This window comes from Papio anubis, chromosome 6, assembly GCF_008728515.1.
Source record: "Papio anubis isolate 15944 chromosome 6, Panubis1.0, whole genome shotgun sequence".
In the NCBI taxonomy this organism is placed as follows: Eukaryota; Metazoa; Chordata; class Mammalia; order Primates; family Cercopithecidae; genus Papio; species Papio anubis.
This window is the reverse complement of record NC_044981.1, coordinates 32,033,769-32,049,570: the sequence shown is the minus strand read 5'-3', so window position 1 is coordinate 32,049,570 and position 15,802 is coordinate 32,033,769. Positions and strand designations below refer to the sequence as shown.

Sequence of the window (15,802 nt, the reverse complement as noted above, 5' to 3'; positions counted from 1 at the left end):
GCACAATATTATTCAGTGCTATTTCATACCTATGAACTGTACACTTAAAAATGGCTGGCCGGGCACCGTGGCTCACTCCTGTAATCCCAGCACTTTGGGAGGCCGAGGCAGGCAGATCACCTGAGGTCAGGAGTTCCAGACCAGTCTGGCCAACATGGCAAAACGCCATCCCTACTAAAAATACAAAACATAGCCGGGCATGGTGGCGGGCGCCTATAATCCCAGCTACTCCGGAGGCTGAGACAGGAGAATCACTTGAACCCCGGAGGCAGAGGTTGCGCCATTCCCCGTACTCCAGTCTGGGTGACAGAGCAAGACTCCATCTCAAAAAAAAAAGGTTAAGGCCAGGTGTGGTGGCTCACACCTGTAATCCCAGCACTTTGGGAGGCCAAGGTGGGAGGATCACTTGAGCCCAAGAGTTTGAGACCAGCATGGGCCACATAGCAAGACCTTGTCTAAAACAAAATGGTTAAGATAGTAAATTTTGTTATGCGTATTTTACCACAATACAAAATTAATAAATTGTAAAAGAAAAAAAAAAAAAAAGTTTTTCTGAATCAACCCAGTTCGCATTGCTCATTCTAGAAAACCTGGGCCTCCCAGAGAAAAATGTCTGGCTTATGAGGGGTATGAAGGGGGGAACAGAAGGGATACTAGCAGGGACTGGGCAGAGAGCAACAAGAACTAGGAAGCACTAAAGAAGGAACTGCGGCAGAGTACCAAGGGATAGTGACAGGTACAGGGGCACACACGAACAACGTTCAAACACATCTTCATCCAGTAACCTGTATTTACATGCAAATGTATTGGTTTATGCAAAACAGCGGAGGCCTCGGAGGAGGGTTTTTTAGTCTCAAGCTTGTGCAGTCATTCAAAAAGAGAAGCAAAGCTGTCCCTGAGGTACTCCACGTCCGCCTTGCCCCTAGGAGTTGGGCCAGTTCCAGGAGGAGGACGACTGAATTAGCTCGCTTTGCAGAGAAAGGCGAGCAGCGCCCCTACCCGGAGAGTAACTGGGCGCCTGCAAAGTCGCGCATGCCCACTTCGGCCTCCCACCCCACTCCTAAGGCGGCGAGACTTAGTGCGCAAGTACCATCCATTGGCGGCGACTCCTCCCCCTAAGGCGGGAACACACGGGGCCCAAAATGGCGGCCAGCCGGTACCGGCGTTTTCTTAAGCTCTGTGAGGAATGGCCAGTGGACGAGACCAAACGGGGCCGGGACTTGGGCGCTTACCTGCGACAGCGGGTAGCACAGGCCTTTCGGGAGGGAGAGAATACCCAGGTGACCGGCGGGGAGGCGGCTGGGACGAGGGGAGGAAAGGACGAGGCAGGGGCGGGGCCAACTAGCGCGCTAGCAGCGGGATCTGCGCATGCGCGCGTCCTCCTTCCAGGCCGCATGTGAGCGCAGACCCCCGTTTCTCCCCAGGGAGCTACTGAGAGCTACGCCCTTTCTACTCAGCGCTCTCTCCCCGCTGCACCTTGGAATTGCCGAGGAAGCTTTTTTAAAACTCCAGATGGGCCGGGCGCGGTGGTTCACACCTATAATCCCAGCACTCTGAGAGGCGGAGGCAGGAGGATCGCTTGAGCCCAGGAGGTCAGCCTGGGCAACATAGTGGGACTCCGTCTCTGCAAATCAAAAAACAAACAAAAACTTAAGATACAGAATCTCTAGGGGTGGGATCTTGACCTCAGTGTTTTAAAAGCTCTCCAGGTGATTCAAGGTGCAGACAGTTGAGATCCACAACACCAGTGGCAGCTGGTGACAGCCTCAGCTTTTTGCTCCCGTGTCACGGTAACGTTACCTCATTATCTCGCAGTGTTGTGTATTGACTGAGCTAATCCCCAGTAAACTCTGCAGGTCCCGGCTAAGCGTTTGCGTTCTTCCTGAGCCCTGTAAGCCTGTGCAGCAGGTTTGGGTCCTCAGCTCACGTAGCTGTGTGTGAGTAGTAGGCCTACGTTCTTGCTCTCCTCCAGGTTGGCGCTGCAGCTCTGGGATTCATTCGTTCATATAGCTCATATTTATTGAGCACCTACCATATGCCTGGAGCGGTGCTAGGGAAACAGCAGTGTTAAACAGGTGAAGTCCTGCCCGCATAAAGTTTTACATTGTAGTTCAGGACACAATAAACAAGTAGGTCTACATAAGACAGATAAGTACTGTGATCAATAGAAAATAGGGTAGCATGATAAAAGAGTAATGTTATTAGTCGGGTCTTTCTGAGGAGATGACACATAGGTAAGACCTAAGGCAAGAGGATGAGCCAGCCATGTACACTTGGCGGGAAGGACATTCCAGACACTGCGCATGCCCAAAGGCAGGAGGCAGATTGACATGTTCCAGGACAGAAAGAAAGCCAGAATGGCTGCAGGGTAGTGAGTAAGGTGGAGTTTGCTAAGGTGGAGGTCAGGAGCCAGACACAGTAGGATATTATCTGCTCTGATTAGCTGTTAGACCTCATTGTAAGGCCAGTGAGAAGTCACTGGGGATGTTTAGTGAGGGGACTGATGTGCCCCAATTTACTTTTTTTAAGACTATTCTGGTTCTATGTGGTGAGTGGGCTATAGGGGGCAATAACAAAAAAGCAAGGAGGCTGGAGAGAAGCCGATTATGGTACTATAAGCGAGCGATGGTGGGGGGTTGGATGAGGATGGCAGCACAGAAGATGGGAGTGGCTGGATTCAGGTTATGTGCAGGTTGAATCAGCAGGACTTGCTGATATGTGGGATGTGGGATAAAGGAAAAGAGAGGAACCAAAGATAGCACCTAGATTTTTTTTGGCCTGAGCATCTAGGTCTAAGATGGTGCCATTTACTGAGGCAGGAATAGGTGAAGTGTAGGAAGAATATCTTGAGTTCGGTGTTAAGCAGGTTAAAACCACAAGGGAAATGACTTGCAAAACTTGGCCAAGACCTGTCAAAGAAGGAACATGGCCTTTTTTTTTTTTTTTTTTTTAGCTTAGCCCAAAACAGAGCCAAGCCAGCCCACCTAAAGAGACTGGAACCGTAGTATGGTGACTGGACTGCCTGATTATTTATTGAGAAAGCCTGGGGTGTCTGGCCCAGGTTCCTCTGATACAAGGGCCCTCCATTAATTCATGGTGAAATTCTTCACTGATTTAAAGTGGAAAGATCTTTAAGGCAAGAATCTTATCTGGTCCCAATTCTACAAACCCCGTGAGCTTCCTAAAGCTGTACTCCCTGCAGGTTTTTAGTATGAGCTTCCTGAAAATAGAGATGATGCCATTTTTATCTTTCCCCCTCTCCCCTACCAGTGTCTAGCATAGTTCTTGGCCCATAAAAAACACTCAGTAAATGTCTGAATGGATAAGTAAATAATTGGTTGTGGCTCATGAGACAATTGTCTGAATATAGTTTCAGATGTAGCAGAACTAGACAAAGAGAAGTTGTGAAGAGTGAGAAAGGAATATTTGTGTGTTCTGAGTGGGGAGAATTGATTTGAGAGCTTACCATGTTTGGGGAATTTCGGGATCTATGGAAGAAGGCCATAAGCTGGCCCTCACCACCAAGGAGCTTACAGTTGGGCAGTCAGAGGCTCCATCTTTGGGGAGGTGAGAGAGCATTACATTCACTTGCTTGATTGTTAGTGTAAGAGGAGCCAGCAAAGGAGGAAAGAGTTTTCTCTTTTGGAGTTGTTATCACCTGGGGAAATTGTTCCTGAGCAGTCAAAGGCCCACACAGGTTTGAGTCCCAGCTGCAGATGCAAGTCATGGCTCTGTTGATGATTCTGTAGCAGCTGATGAATGCATTCCTGGTAGAGTGAACCAGTGCATCACGATGGCAGCAGGAGCATTACTCAGGACCACTGTTGTGGTACCTCATCCTGATGTCACCTGAGAATGCACCTGGGCTTAGTAAATCTTTGTGGTAATTTTTGAAGGGCGCGATTCCTTGCTGGAATTGAAAACACTACTGTGAGTCACTCCTACTGACACCCCCAGATCATGTATAAAGACCTTGAGAAAGCAAGGTGATTCTGGTAGGCTGTTCATTAAACTGGCAGCAGGAGGTGGGGATTAGATCCAGTTGACTGACTAGTATGGAGCTCCTCCTTGGTTATGCCGGTTGCCAGAAGACAGGACTGGAGGGGAAAGTAGCTCTGTTCAGGCCATCTTTCCATTCCTGTAGAGGAGAGAGGCAGTCAGTCCTCCTCTCAGCCTCTTGGCTTCCTTCGTCCGGCATGATCTCATTTAATCCTTAGTGCAGCTGAGTGGTAGCCATTACTGTTCCCATTTTACAGATGAGGAAACGAATCAGAAAAACAAGACAACTCTCTGGGGGTTCTCTAGCCGTAAGAGACAAGCCAAGTGAGAAACATACCCAGCCCTCCTGGCCCTAGTGTGCATCGTCTCCTGGGTGCCTGGCCTTTCCTCAGCTGCTGTTCCAAGTTATTGTTAGAACAACCTGAACAACCTCTTTTTCCATGAACATCACACCACTTCCTTCCCCTGGTTGCCTGTTCAAACCTTTTTGGGCCATAGATAGTTTGGGCAGCAAATGGAACTCCCTGTGTTTACCCATCTATTCTTTGCCCCAGCCACTACCAGTCCAGATGGGAAGAAAGATGGTCCTGGGTGGGACACCAAGCAGAGAAAAGCTGGGTTAACTTAAGGGCAAATTAATAATTCATACTCAAAACCAGAGTACAAAAACCACTGCCTCCATTTATTCCACCTCAAATTGCCCTCTGGGGAGTCTCGTGGTCCACCCTAAACCCACCAAGCAGGGAGGTGGTGGTGGGAGCAGGAATACACGTAACTCCTCTTACACCCCATATCCTATTGTGTAGTTTTAAAAAGTCAGTGTTTATGGGCTTTGCCCCTTTTGAATACAGTTTGTCTAAGAACACGTGTTTCCTACAGCGCTGAGAGCTTAATAAAAGAATTGCAACATGGGGGAAGGTGGCACAACAACTGTAATTGTTGACTTAACAACAGGGAAAGGAGCAGATCTTTCTAATGAGTTCATTAGGTGCTTCCTAAAAGATCCCAGACTGCACACCAGCACCCACTTATGTAGCATGAGTTGCAACTCCGAGGGGTGGCCTGGAAGAGCTGCTGCCCAGGAAGGGGCTCGCCCACCAGGGAGTTCTAATTGTATTGTATCCAAGTTTAAGTATAATAATATTGGCCCAGTTTGAAAGAAGTTAAACTTTTTCTTGAGTTTCTAATAATGTAAATGATATTTCCACCTTCTCAGAGGATAATTCAAAGGTTTTTTTTATGATTCTGTTTTGTCAGTCATCCAGTTGAGGCCTGATCCTTGGCATTCCTCAGTGTGGCAGGGAGCTAGCTCCCAAGCCACCTGGCATATGCTGGCCACGGTGAAGCCATGTCAACGTTGCTCACCCCCACTTGTGAGCCCCCTGAAGTCATGTTTTTGAAGAGTGTCCTAAGAGCAAATTATCCTGTTTTTAGTTACATATTGAGCCCATCTAAAACCTGGAGTTATAAGGAGAATCATCTCTAAGAGGGAATGCAAACATCTCCATCTTTTTTTCTTTTCCAATTCTGAATGGCGCCAGTGTGAGCTAGGGTAGTATTCACACCAAGGGGTGGCGTTTATCTCTGCATATGTAAAACTGCAGTCCTCCTGCTGAAGGGATAAATTCTTAGCCACTTTTGGTGGGTCACTACTTTATTCAAAGATCTCTGGGGTCTGCCTGTTGCCTCCTGGACAGGTGGCAGGCAATTTTGTGAGACCTGCAGTGCCTCTGATCCTTGGTCCCAGCCTGTGTTTCCAGCCTTGCCTCTCACCACCCCAACACGAGCCCCAGGCTCAGCAAGGGTGTCTTCTCATGGTCTCCCAAACTGTCCATGGTACAAGCGATTCTGATCCTTTGAGACTTAAGTGCCCTGTGGATCACCGTACCCCTACAACCCAAAAACCCAAACACAGAGTTTGTCAAGAATTTGGTGGCTTCCCAGGCTCTTGGAGCCCTCCCTGGGTTCCCCTTAAAAGCTCTGCCTGCCTAAAACACCCTTGTCCTGTGCCTCTTCATGCTTCATCCTCCCAGTCATTTCTGGTCCCTGTGTCACTCATGCCCAGGTCGGCACTCCTCACTCTGTGCACTGTCGCTGCAGTGAAACTTAGCCCTTCCTTGCCATACCTCCCCGTCAGCACAGCCTGGTGCCCAGCTCCCACCTCGGGTCTCCTGCAGCGGCCCGTGCTTCACAGCTCTGGCTCTCACTTGCATGCTGCCCCGGGCAGGGTTGGTTTCTAATTCATGTGTATCTTGTCTCTGCAGTGTGCCTGCCAGCTTTTCCACAGCCGGCCTGGGTCGTCTTCTTTATGGCCCCTCACAGTCCCCTAGTGGGGCACTCTCTCTATAGTAGGTGCTCAAGAAATACATTTTCAACTCAATTGAAGGGAATAGGCTCCCATAACAGAATGAACTCATTTCAGAAGTTCATTACCAAGTCTTCAAAGCCTTTTTTTATAGATCCTCCTGGACTGAATCCAGATCTACCTTAATTAGCAAAGCAATTTGCAACACCCTTTCCCAAAAGTGTTTATGCGTCCCTTTGTATGACTAGAATAGGGGCCGCTGTACCAATTGCTGTCACCACCCAAAATTCAATTTGGAAAATCGAAATCAGTGCCTGCGGCACTGATGTAGATTTGTATGTATAAAAGTTTAATATGGTAAAGAGAAATTTACTGACGACTGAGCAGGGGAAATGCAAAAGGAGCAAAAATAGAGCTATAAAGGACACTCGTCAGATGAACATCTATTTTATTCACATTTGGGGAGCAGTGCTGAATTTTTCATAATGTCCCCACTGCTGCCTTTTTCAAACCCAGCACTGCTATTAGTCCTAAAACGTCCATGATCTCATTAGGTATGAATGCAAAATCAGGTAATTTAAAGCTTGTATTAAGAATATTTCTAAAAATGCACAGTCCATTTCATCAGAAAAACTGCATTTCAGAACTCAGGAATGTTAGTGCTGGAGTCTGTGAATAAAGTGTAAGCTATAGGAACGTGGTGAGGCTTCTGGAATTTGACAGATGTCTCCACTGACATCCTTTTAAGGATGACTTTTTTAATTGCTGAGCTTGAGTTATCTGTGGCTAGGAACCCAGCATTGATCAAGGCTTCATCACTCCTCAGGCAGTAAGAACTTGCTAGAAATGGGTATATCTCAAACTCCTGTCACCTCCACTGAGCTGCTTTTACAGCCTCAGACACCTTCTGACCTCAAACAGGACACTGGGTGGCAAGTCTGTTTTAGGACTCAGGTGTTTGGTTTTCTTTCTCGGATTACAATTGAGTCCAAGACTTCTGGGAACTCTCTAGGAGACTGTCTCTTTCACACAGAGGAAGCTTAAGAAGTGAGAGTACCTGAGGGTCACTTTGCTTTTTGCACTTAGACTTTGTGCACTTTGCTCTTACAGGAGCAGCACTCTGCAAGGGTGACCCGTCCCTTGTGCCCCTCCTGTCTGTCCTGCTGCCCATCAGAGATGGAACTAGGTGGCAAGGAAGGACAGCACTTTATAGCACACCTGCTTGAGGGTATGATACAAGGTTGCTGAGCAGCCTACTGGTGACTTCTCACTGCTATAGAGTTGGAGCAGGAACTTGAGTTGACAAGGTGTTTGAGGGTGAGGATCTGGTTGGAATGCAGGTTTATCAGGAAGCAGTGTTAGGAGCCCAGGAGAGAGGCAGAGGCTATGGGAGGAAGGCAAATCAGCGTGTGGACTCCTTTCCTAAGAGCTTAGTTGGGAAGGTGGTGGGGATGGTGGCAGGATGGGAGGGTCCAGATAAGCGGCCATCAGGTGAAGACCGGGTACAGCAGACAACTGCTCTCTTGGCAGACCATGGAGTGCTCAGTGACCGCTGAGAGCCACCAGCGTCAGTCAGGAGTGAAGCCTCAGCAGTTTCTCATCCGTCCTCACTTCCGTTTCCAGCGCCATCATCTGCAGTGCACACCAGCCATGCTGATCCACTGATAACATGCTGACCCATTCCCTGGGCACGGGCTCCACCTGGTCCTGTGCCTGGAGCGCCCCCACTCCCTTGCTGTTACATGCACCCATCCTCAGCCGCTCATTCTCCAGCACTTCCTGCCTGGCCCCGCAGGCCCATAGCACCTCGTACATGCCCCTTCGTTCCACTGTCACCAGGGTGGTCCTAAACCGTTCTGTCCTTTCCCCTCTTACTTTGTGAGACAGGGGCCTGTGTTTACTACAACTCTTTACTACTAATAACTGTAAGAAAAACTAATCACTCACATTTATCGGTGTTCCAGGCCTGGAATTCAGAGCAGCCCAAGCATTACGTCATTTATCCTCACACCACCCTGGGAAGTAGGGGCTATTATTATATTTTCTTTTAAAAGAAAGGTTAAGTTGGCCAGTATGCTTCAAAAATGTTCAATGCATGAAAGACAAAGGCCGAGGAACTGTCCCGGATTAAAAGAGACTAAAAGATACATGACTGTTACATGCAGCAGGACATCCTGTTTTTCCTTAGGTTATTATTGAGACAATTGACAGAATTGGAATATGGACTGTGCATTAGATAATAATGTTGTATCGATGTTAAGTGGCCTGAATTTGATCACTGAACTGTGGTTATATAAGAGAATGTTCTTCTTAGGAAATGCACAATGAAATATTATGGGGTGAAGGGGCATTATGCTCCTACTTTCAAGTGGATCAGAAGAAAGATACGTATGTACAGATACAGAGAAAGATAAACTGGCAACTTTTTTTTTTTAAGTGTGTTTCATGGGGGAAGAGTGAATGGTTTGCCTGACATCACATAGCTGATAAGGGATGGTGCCAGGATTCAACCCAGACAGTTTGGCTCCACTGCTCCCTACAGCCTTAGAGGTACTCATTCACCCAAGCATCCCCTGCTCATGGATGGGCCAAGTATGCTCTAGGGTCTTAGTGAATGCCTGTTAAATTTATAAGTGAGCACACTTTGGGAGGCCGAGGCGGGCAAATCACAAGGTCAGGAGTTCGAGACCAGCCTGGCCAACATGGTGAAAGCCTGTCTCTTCTAAAAATACACAAAATTAACTGGGTGTAGTGGTGGGTGCCTGTAATCCTAGCTACTTGGGAGGCTGAGGCAGGAGAATCACTTGAACCCGGGAGGCGGAGGTTGCAGTGAGCTGAGATCGCGCCACTGCACTCCAGCGTTAGCTTTTGGCTATGCATGCCCTGCTGAAGAAATATTCCAGATGTGTTCATCCAGATGTGTGCAGAAGTCCATTCTAGCGGGACTTTCCCTGGAAGAGCTGTCAGGCAGCAGGGAGGCACCAGCCTCATCCTTTTCCATTCATTCTGTCCACTCAGATAATGACTTTGATTATTATTCAGCAAACACTGGCCACCTCTTCAGGCCATAATCCTTCCTCTTCTGATGTATCTAGCTGTTCTCATGATGAGTAGCCTGAACCCAGGAATGGGTCAGGTAGAACTAAATGATGGATTGTCTTTTTTGTTTGCTGTAAAGTAGGGACCTCATTTGACATGCACAGAGAGGCAGCAGTGGAGCTGCCTATTAAACTTCTTTACTACTGATTTATTTATGCTCTGCCTTCTCCAAGGAAGGATTTAAGTTAGGAAAAAATCCATCATTTGAATTTTGGGGGAAAAAAATGTAAAAGAGAAAGTTTTGTTCTGGGGAGCTTTTCAAAATTCTTGGCAGAAAAATTTAAAGAATTATACATAAGTAATAGCAAGGACAGAGTAAAGGGAAAGTTCGAACTAGAGGGAAGAGACCACGCCTCCTCTGTATGCCGCCTGTCTTCCTGACCACGCCTCCTCTGTATGCCGCCTGTCTTCCTGACCACGCCTCCTCTGTATGCTGTCTGTCTTCCTGACCACACCTCCTCTGTATGCTGCGTCTCCCAGAGAATGCCCATCAGGGCATCGCTGTCTCTGGCACCAGAGAATTTACCTATATCCCCCTTTCTATGGCAACGCCTCAGGGTTCTGGGCCATCTCCTTTCTAGCAGGACCTAACTGTGGTCCCATCTTGGTTCTCCTCAGTTTACCCATTTTATCTTAAATGTTGCTGCCTTCATGTTTCTTCCCTTCTTGTAGAGTTTCAGCAGCTCTCCACTTATCACAGATGAAAACTCAGGTGATTTTTTTGGGTTTTTTTTTTTTTTGCCTTTGCTAAAAGATTCTGTTGGTCTGAGGCTGGGCATGGTGGCTCACGCCTATAACCCCAGCACTGGGAGGCTGAGGCAGGCAGATCACTTGAGGTCAGGAGTTCGAAACCAGCCTGGCCAACATGGTGAAACCCTGTCTCGGCCGGGCGCGGTGGCTCAAGCCTGTAATCCCAGCACTTTGGGAGGCCGAGATGGGCGGATCACGAGGTCAGGAGATCGAGACCATCCTGGCTAACACGGTGAAACCCCGTCTCTACTAAGAAATACAAAAAATAGCCGGGCGAGGTGGCAGCGCCTGTAGTCCCAGCTACTCGGGAGGCTGAGGCCGGAGAATGGCGTGAACCCGGGAGGCGGAGCTTGCAGTGAGCTGAGATCCGGCCACTGCACTCCAGCCTGGGCGACAGCGCGAGACTCCGTCTCAAAAAAAAAAAAAAAAAAAAGAAACCCTGTCTCTACTAAAAAATACAAAAATTAGCTGAGTGTGGTGGCACATGCCTTTAATCCCAGCTACTCGGGAGGCTGAGGCTGGAGAATTACTTGAACCCAGGAGGCGGAGGTTGCAGTGAGCCAAGATTGTGCCACTGCACTCTAGCCTGGGCAGTAGAGTAAGACTCTGTCTCAAAAAAAGAAAAAAGAAAAAAAGAATCTACTGGTCTGGCCTGAAGCATCCCAGAGGATTCCTGCCTCCTCCTTGCTGACAGCATCTCCTCCCCCAGGAAGGCCTGCCCTTCTCCCTTCTGCTCGCTGACCCCTGTGCTTCTTTCAGAACCTAGCGTCGTCTCACTTCCATCATGCACTGACCACTTGAACATGTGGGGACTCCCCCACTGAGTCCCCTGTAGCCCACTCTGCCCAGCACCCCCTTTGTTAGGCACGCCTTTCCAACCTTACATTTCTATTGTGGCATCTCCCACTGCAGCTGGTGTCGTGGCTCACAAGTCACAGATGCTCCACAAATGCTTGTTTGCTGATTAATCTGATTTTTCTGCAGGTTGGGGAGTTGATGAGGCAGAGCTATGCCTCCAAAAAGTAGTTTCTAATAGCAGAGCTATAGTCCAGGTTTGCTTCCCGCAGAGTGGAGAAGCCAGTGCTAGCTGCAGGCCTGCTTCATGTGAATGCCTTATTAAGTATGGTCTTTCCTCGAGGTACAGACACTGTGGGAGGCAGGACTCCTTTGCTCACCTCCTTGGGGGTTCTTTGCTTTTCAGGTTGCAGAGCCTGAGGCCTGTGATCAGATGTACGAGAGCTTAGCGCGACTCCATTCAAACTACTACAAACACAAGGTGAGTGGGCCACAGTCTTTTATATCCCCAGCTTTCTGACAGGACAACTAATAAGAATGAGTGAAAATCTGATTATATAATGTTTTGTAAAGAATTGGCTTTGCTGCTTTCAAATGAAACCAGTAATTTCAACCAAGCCAACAGAGGTGCCTGGTAGAGGCTTTTACACCACCTAAATAAAGCTGTTTAAAATTGTGAATACAGGGAAAAAGGAAGAAACAAAGAAAACCAATTATGAATAGAAGCCATGTATTTGATATGCCAGTGTGTGCTCCTGGGAGTGTCTGACAGCCATTGGATTTATACCAATTTTCCCATTCACTCTGATGGAACTGACACCTCCCCACACTCTGGTGATAAAGGTGGGATGATTGGGAAAGTGCCGTCCTTTCCGGAGCTGGGCCCCAACATGATTACTGTCAAATTCCATTTAGAGTGGTTTTTCCCATACTTGAAAAATGTGTCCAGTAACTCCACAAACGTGGCCATATGCCTATGTGGAAGATGGATTTTTTCTAAATCCTCCCTACTAACATGTGAGCCATGAGCAGCAGCATGGGCATCACCTGGGGGCTGGTTAGAAAAGCAAATCAGGGGCCCCACCCATACCTGCGTTTTCCAGGGAGGACTCATGGGTACATTAAAGTTGGAGCTGCCTGCTGGAGACTGTACTGGTTCTTGTGAGGTCAAGTCTTAACCTCAAGGTGGCGCTGCTCTTCTTGCTAGGCCTGGCCTCTGGTTGCCTAGGGCCCAGATGAAATGCAGTGAGAGAGCAGGGCTTGTGGACTGATCTCTCTCCTCCCTTCACTTCCTTTCTGCCCCGGTGACCAGTACCCTCGCCCCAGAGACACCAGCTTCAGTGGCCTGTCGTTGGAAGAGTACAAGCTGATCCTGTCCACAGGTAATGAAAGCACAGCTGCCTTTTCTCATTGGTTTGCAAATGACTCTGAGTTTGAGTGGCCAAGGGGAATTGTCTAAGAAGGCAGCTTTGCTTGATGGAAAGTCTTGTAGAACAGCCCAGAGGAAATTCTGAAGCTACAGGGCTCATGCCTTTTGACCATATACTGTGGAGAAGGTCAAAGGCGTTATTTAAAAAAGAAAATCTATCTTTAGTGCTTTTAAATTCAAGGCTGGGCAGCAGGGAACAGGGGAATACATATTTGCCAAATGGAAGTAGTTGAAATCAGGATGGAAGGAAAATTATTTTATTTTTATGGTCCTAAGGGGGCTTTATAAACAATGAAGGTTTTAATTAAAACAAAAAGCTATTCAATAAACGTGTTTGGGGATATCCGCCTAAGAGTTATCTGACCCAGGGGACGTGGTCTGTGGGTTAGATATGAGTTGAACTAGGTATGTTTTAGAGGCATTGATAGACTCTGATTAACAAGAAAGGAAACATCCTGCCAAGCCTGTCCTTTCCTTAATTCCCTATCTCCATTGTCCCTAAGGAGGGGGGCCAGAGAGCCAGGGCTGAAGTAGGCAGGTACTGGAAAATTACTATTTTTGTTGCCAAGTATATTATATACAAAAATAGGCTAACCTTTTCTGGAAGGGCATGGCCCTGACACATTTCCTTCTGGTATTCTAGAAATATGTCTTTCCTCTTCTTCTGGCAGCCTTCAGCAACTTAGTTTTGAGGATTTGGGCTTCTAGAAAACCATCTTCTGAGATTAAAACCTGGTGGTGTCACCTGCTATTACATGTCAACTCTAACCCTGTTTTTATTCCAGTACTCTCTGGGAAAATGGGTGAAGATATTTTGGCCAGGCAAAATCACTTTATTGGCAATTTTTTTAATGTGTAAATTTACTCTTCTATCCCTGGGTCCGTCTAATTAGCAGCATTGATGCACATTATCGTGAGGGCCCTGGACAGTTTGAGCAAAGTTTGAACTTGAAGTGAGGGTGGAAATAAGTTCCAGAGGCCCTGCTTCTGACCTCTATGTTGTTCACCTCCGGGCAGCCTCTGCAAGTGGAAAACAGGCAGCAACGAAGGCTAGGAGATAGTCCCGCCATTGGTCCACGCTGCAGCTTGTTCTGGCTGCAAGTTTAGTTCCAGGAAATTTGCTGAGAATTTGTTTTCACAGCAAGCCTCGTATTTTTGTTGCAAATTGTGTGGCGTAAGCTTACCAAATGTTTCCTCTGACAGGACAAGAAAAGACCTGCAGCACCTTGTAGCGAGAGGCTTTGAGGGCCTGGCGAGTCTGAAATGTGCTGTGTTCTGGGTCACGTGTGTGTCCACCCTGGGACTGGTGTCATGGAAAGCACCTAAGGGAGGCCTCAGGGCTTGGAGATGGACAGTGTCCCTCAATGTCCACCTGGACACTGGAAACGTGGACTTCCGGAAAAGCGCCAGAGCAGGGGCTTTTTTCTGTCACCTTTCTTGGTCAGAAAAGATACCCTTTTCTCCGGTAGTTTTGTTAACGTGAAAATTCAGGCCGGGCAAGCAAAACAATATTATAAGAATATCTAAAATTTAACATATACGTAAAATTAGATTTCATGGAACATTAGCCCTAGAGACTTCAGAAAAATGGTTCCGTACTGGGGGTGATTTTGCCTCCCAGGGGACATGTGGCAATCTCTGGAGACATTTTTAGTTGTCACAACTGGTGGTGGGGGCAGCGGTGCTACTGGCATTAGTGGGTAGAGGCTGGGATGCTTCGAAACAGCCTTCGGTGATGCACAGGCCAGCCCACAACAAAAAATTATCTGGCCCAAAGTGTTGGTAGTGCCAAGGCCAAGAAACCCTGCTTTGGTTCCTGGGTGTGGGGACGTGTATTTTCTTAAACAAAAGCCCCTCCCACCCGCATTGTGGTGGAGATGGCTGCCTTTTCATTGAGTGCAGGCTGTGTGCCAAGCAAGTTACTTCCATGATTTTCTTTCATCCTTACAACTTTGGAGGTACATGTGTTTTTTTTTCTTTCTTTCTTTTTCACCTCTCCCCAAGTTGTCTGCAGATGTGTGTTTTTATCTTCATTTTACAGATGAGGAACCCAAAGTATAGAGGGTTGAGTAATGTGCTTGAGGGGACCCACAGTGGGAGGGGACCCACAGTGGGAGACAATGGGCTGGGATTCAGGCCTAAGTCCATCCCTCTCTCAGTGCCTGCTTAATTCCACAGCATGTGCTGGACCTGCACGCCAGGATTCAAATCCCTGCTCCACTTCCCAGCTGTGCAAACTAAGCAAGTTACTTCACCGCCTCCTGCCTCAGTTTCCACACCTGAAAATGAGACAGGCCTGTGTGGAGCAGGCCAAATTTTGCGATGGACCATCTGGGCCTGTGGGTTGCACAGCAGACAGTGCAGGGCCATTTCTTTGCCCTCGTATGGAGCAGGGCAACGAGCAGCACACCCTGCTTTGATGCCAAGGGTGAGGAGAGGGCAAGAAACCACTGAGAGCGTGCTGGGCACACAGCCTGGCACACAGTGCTCAGTCACCGTGAGTGGTCACTTCTGTTACCCTGTTTGATCTGCTCCTCAGAAGCTGGGTCTACACTTCCCTTTTTCAGGAACACACTGTGTGAAAAGCAAGGCATGCTTGTGTCGGGAAAGCCCCATGGGTCCAATCTACGTCATCAAGTTTTAGACTTGTCTCTCTCTTTTTGTCTTTCCCTTTTGCAGACACCTTGGAAGAGCTTAAGGAAATGGATAAAAGCATGTGGAAGAAACTGCAGGAGAAGTTTTCCTCCAAGGGTCCTGAGGAGGATCATAAGGCCTGAGCTCAGGCCTTACCTCGCCCACATATCTAGGTGTGGAGTCTTGTACATTGCCATCGTCAATAAAACTGCCCCAGTTTCCCCGTGACCTTACGGTTTGGGAATCTCCTCTAGCCTTCCCAGAAAGGAAGGCTCTAAAGAAAGTTTCAGCCTCAGAAGGGATGGCGATTGGGCTGTCTGCTGTGACTGCTGCTCAGGGGAGGGAAATCTCCTGGGGAGAGGAAATGCAGGTTTCCCTCTGGGCCTGACAAGGGAAGGTAATGGGGCCTCCGCACAAGGTGCTTCCTGCAGGACCACAGGAGCCCCCGCCCCTCCAGCAGGGGTCTGGTGCCTCCTTGCAAGATACTCGGGCTCCCTTTTGTTGTAGGAGCTCCTGGGAGGAAGCCAAAAATAGCAGTAAATACTGAAAAGGGCATCCTGTTGCAAACAGAAAGCATCAGGGAAGTGTGAGGCCCAGAGAGGCAAAAAGCCTGCTTGGCCCTCATCCCCACTGACTCAGAGGACGAACCTCAGGCCTCTGTCCCTGACCTTGCAAAAACCCACACTGCCCAATTGGCTTAAGGGACAGGGAAGCTATAGGCAGGCCTTGGCCAGGCGGGGCCTCAGCTGCAGTTGGCTTCAGCATTGTGGGCAGGTTCTGTAGGTGGCCAC

At 48.2% G+C, this 15,802-nt stretch overlaps 1 protein-coding gene across 1 annotated transcript; it reads left to right on the top strand.

Annotated features, from left to right (window-relative positions):
* The first annotated feature begins 1,082 nt into the window (after nt 1–1,082).
* On the top strand, nt 1,083–15,239 carry LOC101001617 (ubiquinol-cytochrome-c reductase complex assembly factor 2). Its single transcript, XM_003897462.2, has 4 exons — nt 1,083–1,280; nt 11,355–11,429; nt 12,261–12,330; nt 15,057–15,239. Exons 1-4 carry the CDS (start codon nt 1,143–1,145, stop codon nt 15,152–15,154), a joined length of 381 nt encoding a protein of 126 aa, XP_003897511.1. The 5' UTR covers nt 1,083–1,142; the 3' UTR covers nt 15,155–15,239.
* Nucleotides 15,240–15,802: the final 563 nt, after the last annotated feature.

What these genes read in the sequence shown, in the direction of transcription:
- LOC101001617 (XM_003897462.2), top strand. Translation starts at nt 1,143, where the DNA reads ATGGCGGCCAGCCGGTACCGGCGTTTTCTTAAGCTCTGTGAGGAATGG. An exon ending in GGGAGGGAGAGAATACCCAG is followed by an intron (nt 1,281 to 11,354) that starts GTGACCGGCGGG and finishes TTTGCTTTTCAG; the next exon opens with GTTGCAGAGCCTGAGGCCTG. An exon ending in CAAACTACTACAAACACAAG is followed by an intron (nt 11,430 to 12,260) that starts GTGAGTGGGCCA and finishes CCCGGTGACCAG; the next exon opens with TACCCTCGCCCCAGAGACAC.